We start from the raw sequence: 9,615 nt of genomic DNA, 5'->3' as shown, positions 1-9,615 counted from the left end.
ATTTTTTAAAGACTAATTTAAGAAATTAATCTTTTGAAGTCTAAGTTGACATATGAAACTGTTAACCCTTAAGAAATTAATCTTTTTAAGAACATGTATTATGATGTCACATTTTCTCTCTCTCTCTCTCATACCATCATGATACCTCTTCTCTAAATCTTCTCTCAACTCTCTTATCACCATCATGGATCTCAGGCAATTTTATATACCAGACAAATAGATCAGCCTTCTATTATACGTGGCTTCAAGGGCTGACATACACAACATTTATCACAATTCTGAGTTATTCATTTTATTCTTTTCAGATTTTTTATATTCCACTTGGATGCCATTTATAAACCCAAGGTTGAAGGAAAACTATACACGTTTCATCGTGTACTCTCTAGTCTCTACACACTAAGGGACCAAATGCTAGAGTTTATCTTTCTTGTTTTTATGTACATCTAATCCATAGCCCCCTCCTTTTTCTTTTTCTTAATTTGTATTTTAGTTGTGATGGTTACTTATTTCTATTTGATTCCTCATCAAGTGTTGGGGTTTAATTTGTTATAACAATATGACTCTAGATTCATCATTTTTTTAATTTAATTTTAATAAAATATGATTTTGTTATTTTTACTGTTCAATTTCTTATAAAATTCTGAAAATAAAAATATTAAAAATAAAAATGGAAACAAACTAGGTTCTAATAAGCTGCATATAATTAGCATATTATTAGCTATCCATAAGCATGAATCTAGATTGGAGGCTTTCATTTTCTCCAATCAACAGCTCAAAAAAGTGGACAAGATGTATAGAATTTGATATTTGAACACATCAAAGTGTTTAAGCAAATAAGACATGAAAGTTCAACCACTCATATTATGTAATAATGATCCTGCTAATTAATAAATATACTCATCTAAATGATCTCAATATCTAATTTAGCTATTGTTAATGTTGTAAGTATAAAAAATGCCTAAAATTAGTCATATATCAGAAAAAATAAAAAAAATAAAAAAAATATAAAATAAAAAATCTATTAATTTAACACTTTAAAATTTTAAATTAAATATTGTGTCTTTTTATTTTATATTTTTTCATTTGATTTTTCAATAATCGAGAACTCCAGCACCCTTCTAATATCAAGATATGCAAGAGTTATGTGAAAGCTATGTGTTAGTTAGTATTATATATTAATATAAAGATGATGAAGAACCAAAGAATCAGACAATTGTGATGGTTTGATAAATAACCAAACGTGTAATCTCATGGGCAACCATTTTGTCCTTTTGTATTTAATAGTGATAATTATATTATTTTTATATATTGCATGAGTATCATAGACAGAGTGAATACCGAAGTGCCCTTGACAAGGACTTGAAACATGCCCTACCAGTTATGGGCATATCCTCAAGTAAATTGCACTTCTTCGTGCCGACATTATTAAAAAAATCTAGTACTTCTTAGGAGGGATGCAAATTAAGAAATTAATTCTCTTACCGAAAAAAGAACACATATATTTAAATTTTAAACATTGTTTTATTTTTGTTGAAGTGTTTTTCTTTATTAATTTTTTTTTTGTGAGCAAAATTATTATATTCCAAATTATTGGCAAATTCTAAGTTGGCCGAGTGATAAACAAATTCATTTCATTGTTAATAGTATTTCAATAAAGTTTGAAAAACTGGATAAATCATTGAATCAATAAATGTAGATGTTAAAAGGTTTAGAAATTCAACTAAAAAAATAATAAAATAATACGATTAACTGTTAAAAAATCATATCGATTTAATTGTTTAATTAATTTTTGACTTTTTCTTGTCTTGAACTAGACTATTTTAATAATTTATTACCAATTAATCCGATTGAACCAGCTTACTTATTCTAATTCTTAGAATCTCAAAAAAAAAAGGGAAAAAGGGGCTAAAAATACTTTTTTTTTTTTTGTTGGTGAACAAGATAAAAAGACCTTTATTTTGAGGTACACCACTCAAATTCAATTACGAGGAAATTTTTATTTTTGGAACAAAATTTACAAAGATCTTGATTTGGTAATTCGTATTGAAACTGGTTAAAGCCCAAAAGAAAAAAAACTAGATACAAATTAAACGGGCTAGGATAATATATCTTTCATCTTTTGAAAAGGATACTAATAATATTTGGTGAGGTTTATCCAAAACAAAACCCTTCATGCTTAACTTCTTTTTAATCCCATATAAGCCCTGTCTCCATTTCTTTTTTGACTGAGCATCTATTGCTCTCTCTACTAAACCCTAATTGAAGAGTAGTTGTCATTTTTGTTTGAAAGTGGCCTTTTAAACTGTGGGCTTTATAGTCAAATTATAAAATAAATGGATCAACACACATTTGGCCCATAAACAGAAAGCTGTTGGGGACTGAGTAGTCTTCCGGTTGCCGGTTGACCAATGAGTAATGACTAAGCACATCAGATTCTCCTAACTCAATAAAAAGCACATCAGATTCTATTAAACATAAAATATTTGGTGCAAATAAAATAGAATAAAATAAAATATTTCAGATCTAATAAAATCAACAAATTTATTATTTTTCGTCAATACTAAATTAAGTACTAAATTTTAAAGGATAAAATATTAAATTGGTCCTTTATCTTTGGACGTAATTCTGTTTTGGTCTTTAAAGTTTAAAGTATCCTATTTAAATTCAAAAAAAATTTATTTAGCATCAATGTAGTCCACTGTGAAATTAAAGTTACATAATTAATAAAATATCTTACATGACAGTAGTATAAGAACAAGGTTGATAATTTGGAGAATAAGTACAAGCTCTAGAGGTACAAAATCAACCGTAGATGCATCAATACATGTATTTATCATTTTTCTTAGTTTTATAGAAAATATTTCATTTAAATTATAAGAAAAATAATAAATAAATATATTGATGCTTGTACTTATTCTCTAAATTATCGACCATGTTCTTGTACTACTGTTATGTAGGACATTTCGTTAATTATTTAACTTTGAGCTCACGGTGAGACTAAATTAAAGCTAAATGAAATTTTTTTGGATTCAAATAGGACACTTTAAACCTTAAGGATCAAAACAGGATTACACCCAAATGTAGAAGACCAATTTAGTACTTTACCCAATTTTAAATTATAAACTTTAAATCTTAAATTACAATAATATAAAGATAAAGCATTAACTAAGTATTAAATAATATGGTTATGCTAGGTAATCAATAACTTTCTTGAACAACATGAACAACAGGCCCTAAAATTGCCTAAATTCAAGTAAAACACACTACACTCCAAAATATTCACCTAAATTTTAATATTAGAATAACCATCCGCCTAGTGAATTGAACATCCGATATATCCATTATTCACATTGTTTAATATTTTTATTGTTTGCCTATACTTTTTCTAAATAATATCGATAAAAAGTATTAAACCCCTAATATTTTCCTTTTTTTTAGTCACCAAAAAATTTTCTCCACTAATATGCAAATATGATATGAGTTCTTAGGATAAATTACACATATACAAATGTGAATGTCATTGTTACCAATCATTGATAACCAAATTGAGGTTGCATAAGTAAAGTATGATAAATAAGTAATTAGACCATATATGTCATCCCAACTTGAATGATATTTGTATGAGGCACTCTCATATTTGCAGTGCCTCCTCTGCAATTGTTTCTAAGGAATGCATAGAAGTAATTAATCACCAATTTCTTGAAGAACAAGGAGTTCTTCTTGGCCCTCACATCACCATGTCCAAGAAGATACGTGCACCCTGATGCAGTTGCTTCTCTAAGTGCCGAAAGCTCATATTCAATACCATCATCTTCATCTAATGACATGTAACTTGTCGGGGCTTCCTCGGTGATTGAAGTTCCAGTTTCTTCGGAACTATTCTGGCCATGCATCAATGGAATCCTTAGCTCCTCAGCTACATTATTGTTATCAGAATCCTTGGATTTCACCAATGCATTGTCCATGTCCTCCTCAGTTAAGTTACTGCTTTCCATGGTAGTTTCTTGAGCCTCTTTTCTCAAGAATTTCTCCAGACTTTCGATGAGAAGTTGCTCGAATGCATGGTGATCCTCCTTCCTTACATCTTTATAGCCATACCTCGCGACGCAGCGAAACATATGGTAATCTTTCGGACAAACTCTTCGGAATAGAAACCTTTCCTCTTGAGGTACAACCGGGATAGGAACATGTTTAATGCAGACGAAAACTATGGTCGAGTGAAGGGCCGGAAGACTCAGCAAGAACTGTAAAAAAACTGAAGGAATGCCTTGGACAAGCTCATTATATAGCAATCCAATTCCCGGAACTCTTACCGTTCCAAGATTTGATCCAAGTTCAAGCATCAAGTCTAAGGAAATTTTCTCCTGGACTTCACTTCTATACTTCAACACGCTCCCGTAGTTCCAAGTGTACATCACGGAGAGGAAAAAGGTGGCGAAGGCGAGTGGAAGCCAGCCGCCCTCGAAGATTTTCGATAGGACGGACGACATGTAAATGAGCTCCACCGATCCAAATGCAATTGGGAAACAAAATGCCCAAAACAAGTTAGTTTGCCAAATTAGAAGCATTACTAGTGTCACCAAGGTTGTGCTAACTATCATGACACCAACTTCAGCAATGCCTGCATAAGTTTGCAATAAGATTTGGAGAAAAAATGTTACAAGTTAACCAATATCACCTTGTTTGATTAATGCAGTTATTTCCAAACATTGCTGTTGCGATCATGAATAGAATCAAACACAGATAAGAGAGGCAGGGGTAAATCCAAGACCAATTGTCAAATTGTCACTCTAAAACCATAAAAGAGAAAGAGAAATGAATAGTCCTAGAGGATGAGATGAAGAGAACTTTACCATAAGCATTTGCAATATCAGTAGTGCTTTGGAAGATAGAGACAACAACTATGCACATGACCATCAGAAACCAGTTAATTACAGGGATGTAAATTTGACCCATGAACTTTCTCGAGGTGTGAATTATCTTGAGCCGAGGAAAGCACCCCAAAGCCATAGATTGCTTTACGCATGAAAATGTAGCCGATATCATTGCTTGGCTAGCTATCATAGCTGCAAGTGTGGCTATCACAAACACTGGCCAGAAAAGACTTCCTATGTCACATGGAAAATGCAAACATAATGTACCAATTTGATTACTACTCCCTCCGTTCCCTAATGATGGTCGTTCTAATTTAGCCACCAATGTATTTGTGTATAAGTACATGTATTACTTAACTCATTTTTAATGTATTCTAATATGTATTTTATATTATATTAGTGGCTGATTTTAGTGTACACCTATCATGATTTATAAATGTACTGCAAACTCGAGGGCGACCACCACTAAGGAATGGAAAGTATGTTGAACAAATGTCTCATAAGTAGACGCAATTAGCACTGTGTTAGAAAATATTACCTGGAACAGAGTCATAGAATACTCTTGCATATGATGTAGGGTTCTTCAGCAAAAAAGCAGCTTGGCCCATATAAGCAAGGAGGAGACATGGAAATACCACACAAGTAAAGGCAATCTGCATAGAAAATTGTATGAGAAACTTAAAGAAAAATTCAAATGCTTATAGAGTTTTAATTAAGAAAACTCTTTGGTTTACTCTTCAAAAGGTTTCACTTTCACATACCTGTATCGCTGGTACCGAAAAATGACCAAGATCGGCAAACATTGCTTCTGCGCCTGCAAGCAACATATGTAAGTCACTGAATTAGTTATTTAAGAGACAAAATAAATACTAATTCAACATTGAATAAGTCTGCAAAGAACAAAATCTTCATCAATGTTTAGAAACCACAAATTCAATTAGATGTGACACAAAATCATTAACATATTCTACCAACTTTGCATTGTTTTAACTGCATAAACCTGTTATCTCATTTCTGGAACACAATTCTGAAACTCAATAGTGATCTATACAAATAGAGAAGATGTACAATATAGCATGCAGACTAATGAGATGAATCAATAAGGAAATACCATATTCTTGTGATAAGAAAGGGAATTCCCATCTTTATAGCCAATTAACTATGTCAAAAAAGGTGACTGCACGCACGAAATTGCTTTCACGTGAAAATGATAGATAAGAACCCTTAGTTAACAATTTAGTCAATTATATCAAACCATCCAACAGTTCTCAACTATCATCTTCATATGAAGACAACTTTATGTGAGTAGTCACCATAAAAAAATTATGCCAATCAACTACATTGTTAAAGGTTTGAAGCAATAAAAATATTACCTGTAATACAAAGAACACAACCACCAAGAGCTGACCATGCCTTTTTGCCATTCTTCTTAAAGAAGTAAAAAATAAAAGCCGGATTAATTGCTCTCAGAACCATAATATCATGCTTAACTATATTATAGATTCCAATAGAACCAAGACAAAAGAACCATAAAGCAAGTATAGGTGCAAACATGAAGCCAACTTTGCTAGTTCCGAACCGCTGTATGCTGAACAAAGCTACCAGGACTACTATTGAAACAAGAACCACTGAATCTGCAAGTTTAGAAAGTAGAAACATCCAAAGTCAAAATGATTAACCTTTGATCCATATAATGCCTCCATTTCTATAAACAGTTCAAGGCTGCAAAATTTGACTCCTCTTTCTAAAATCCAACGTACGAGAAGAGATGTTGACTAGCCATTTTTCAGAAAGACCATGCTTGTTCTACTTTTAGCCAAAGTGCACCCTGCTCATGGTAGGATGCACCAACCACAAGAATTTCCATCCAAAGTAACATGTAACTATTGATGCTTTGTGCCTTATTTAGCATTCATTAATTGTTGCAACAATTAATGAATGTTAAATAAAACAAGTTATGCCTGTTTTTGGCTAATTTTCTTTGGTTACCAAACATTTTCGTTATAATAAATAAAATGATTAATTATTTTGTCCATTCTTAAAATTTTACCAATTTTTCAATTAAGTTTTTATAGTTTAAAAGTTTGTAATAGAATTTCTATATTAGGAAAAAAAATTCAATTAGGTCCCTCAAAATTTTTTTTATTTAAAAAATACAAAATATTATTGGAATGTTCATTTTTTCATTTTTGTATTTGACGTAAAATAAATTATGGAATATCCTAAAAGTAAATAATCTCGGATTATTACGATTTTTTTTTCTTTTGGAAAAAATAAAAGAAAAGTCTAGGGGGCAAGCAATTTTATTGCATTTTGGCCAGCATGTAACCAGCAGAGAAAGGTGAGCCATTGGATGAAATTTTACACCAATCTCACACCATCAAATCATCATTGATGGCTAGTTGATAACTACCAATCACAAATGTTGCTGGTCCCCTAGCATTGCTCAAAAATAAAACTAGTAAGGATTTAATTATAAATTTTCATCTAATATGGAAATCTAATTACAAATTTTTCAACTATAAGAATCCAATTAAAATTAGAGTGAGATTATAAAGATTAACAGAGTAATTAAAGCTAAATAAAATACAAATTGGAATTTCTTCACAAACTTCCAACCCCTAATTTTTGTTGACCCTTTTTCCTCTTAACTTTAACTATATGTATGTTCACTTCTATCTTTCTTTCAAAAAAAAAAAAAATCAAATTATTAGAAAGAAAAGGAAAATGTACCCACTTGTACCAAATCCATGTATTTCACCTTGCAGCCCACTTATGGCAGACATCACTGCAACAAATAAAGAAGTATCATGGTTAAAATTAAGCTGCAAAACAAACCATATTTTCTTCACAACATCTTACTTCAACTTTGGAATAAGATAAACATTAAATTAAAACTCCAAGGAAATATGGCGAATTACTTTTGATCAAATGCATACATCAAATACAATACAAAAAGTGTGCTGATGAACATATGAACATTGAGCATTCATCTTTGAAAGAGTAGAATATGTCACCATAACTCTTCTCTGTGCTTGTCAAAAAGTTGTTTATTATGTACCTGATATTGCTGGGGTTAGAATACCATCTCCAATAATCATGGAAGTTCCCAGCAGAACCAACAATAACAAAAAGGTTTTCAAAGATGAGCTCTTCTCCAAAGTCTCCTTTATGTTTAAAGCCCTTTTCATTTCTGGAGTGGGGAGTTTGAGCCTAAAACTAGAGATATGTTCATCGGCTGGTTGACGATTCGGAAGCATATTCACATTTGCATATCTGCAGATCAAGGAGTATAGCGCAAACGTTCCTCCTACAGTTGAACCATTCAATGATAATAAATGTGGAATTTAGCTACAACAATGGTTAGAGGGAAGTAAATCTGTTACCTTCTCCATTGTCATTTGCTTTGAGAACAACAAAAACATACTTTGCCAATGGAATAAGAGCTATTGTGTACATTACTAGTGATAAGGCCCCCAAGACATCAACGTCCGACTCGATCGGAACCTTGCTAAAGACATCTGCAAAAACATAGAGAGGACTTGTTCCCATGTCCCCATATACCACGCCAAGAGTCTGAAATGCTAATGCAAGAGTGGGCCAAAGTGAAGCATCCTGATTTACATTAAAATACATTTATGTCTTCAACTGTATACTTGAGAGGTTTATTTGAAATTATGCATCACTTGAATTATTAAATGTTCAAATTGTTGGACGGCGGATACAAGCAACAAAATCAATGATATTGAAATGGTGGCTTCAAGTTCTTATGAATACCAAGCTCATTAGAGAAGTGTTGTACCAAGTAACTGCAATTAACGAGAAATTGACCATTGAAGAACAAAACTGATTTCATTGAATCCTTGAAGGATCAACTTGAGCCCCAAAATGCAGAACGAACAAACATGCATGAAACATAAAAATGACAAAATCACCTTGGAGTGTTGATCTTGACTCTTAGCGATGGCCATGACTTCAACATCCAAAGAATTCAATCTCTTGGGACCCTTCAAAAGCCTCCTCCTCACTGATCCATACCCTTCTCTACCCTCATTTGACCATGCAGGAACCTCCATAGTATCCACTTCACTGCCATCAACCCACCTTGACTCAATACTACTCCCTTCATTGCTTCCACTTTCCAGCAATCTCGCATTGCTCTCTTCAACCCCACCAACTTCCATTTCTCTCCAAACTCCCAAAGTGAATTGTCTGAATCTTTGAAACCTTATAATATAAACTCACTTGGGTCTAATATACTAAGGAGTTAGTGATCAAATAATATTACTAATCAAATTTGTGTGACAAATGAAATGAAGACAAGTGTACAAACCATAGGTGGATCAATGCTTAATTTTTGTGATGGTATGAATGATTGAATGCAGCATGGACAAGACTAATATGTATGTTGTTTTTATGGAAGATGCCATGTGATGAGAGTGGCACCTTAGACCCTACAAGATGGGTCTCTCATTTTTCTTTTGCACTAGTTTTCTTGCTGGACTTTTCTTGTCAGAAAGGACCTAGTATAATTCCAGCACAAGTCCTTCGTTATTATTACTTTATTACCTCAAAGGATAAACTATCCAAATATTTTTTGTATCTCCTAAATTAGTAAATTCATAATATCAATAGAAAATTATTTAGTGATTTAGGAATATGAAAAAACAAAAAATCAAAATAACTTTTACCGTCAAATATTATAATTTGTTTTGATAAACAAAATATTTCAAAAGCTTTT

The 9,615-nt window shown here is 32.1% G+C and overlaps 1 protein-coding gene across 2 annotated transcripts; it reads right to left on the bottom strand.

Annotated features, from left to right (window-relative positions):
* Positions 3,510-9,347, bottom strand: LOC107643375 (putative potassium transporter 12). 2 transcript variants are annotated; one of them, XM_021123416.1, is made up of 9 exons: positions 8,810-9,347; positions 8,261-8,489; positions 7,936-8,184; positions 7,612-7,662; positions 6,248-6,508; positions 5,636-5,688; positions 5,413-5,527; positions 4,854-5,090; positions 3,510-4,621 (listed from the first exon to the last, which is right to left on the bottom strand). In XM_021123416.1, exons 1-9 carry the CDS (start codon positions 9,056-9,058, stop codon positions 3,582-3,584), a joined length of 2,484 nt encoding a protein of 827 aa, XP_020979075.1. In that variant the 5' UTR covers positions 9,059-9,347; the 3' UTR covers positions 3,510-3,581. The 2 variants fall into 2 exon arrangements, with proteins under 2 accessions (XP_020979075.1, XP_016202487.1); XM_016347001.2 differs by having other exon boundaries at positions 4,854-5,108; positions 8,810-9,346.

Source organism: Arachis ipaensis, chromosome B05 (genome assembly GCF_000816755.2).
Source record: "Arachis ipaensis cultivar K30076 chromosome B05, Araip1.1, whole genome shotgun sequence".
In the NCBI taxonomy this organism is placed as follows: Eukaryota; Viridiplantae; Streptophyta; class Magnoliopsida; order Fabales; family Fabaceae; genus Arachis; species Arachis ipaensis.
The sequence above is the reverse complement of the archived record's forward strand: the minus strand, read 5'-3'. Positions and strand labels throughout refer to the sequence as shown.

Coding starts and splice junctions, on each gene's coding strand:
- LOC107643375 (XM_016347001.2), bottom strand. CDS start 9,058: ATGGAAGTTGGTGGGGTTGAAGAGAGCAATGCGAGATTGCTGGAAAGT. Junction 7,663..7,935: donor TCTAACCCCAGCAATATCAG/GTACATAATAAA, acceptor TATTTGTTGCAG/TGATGTCTGCCATAAGTGGG. Junction 5,689..6,247: donor TTGTGTTCTTTGTATTACAG/GTAATATTTTTA, acceptor TGTTGCTTGCAG/GCGCAGAAGCAATGTTTGCC.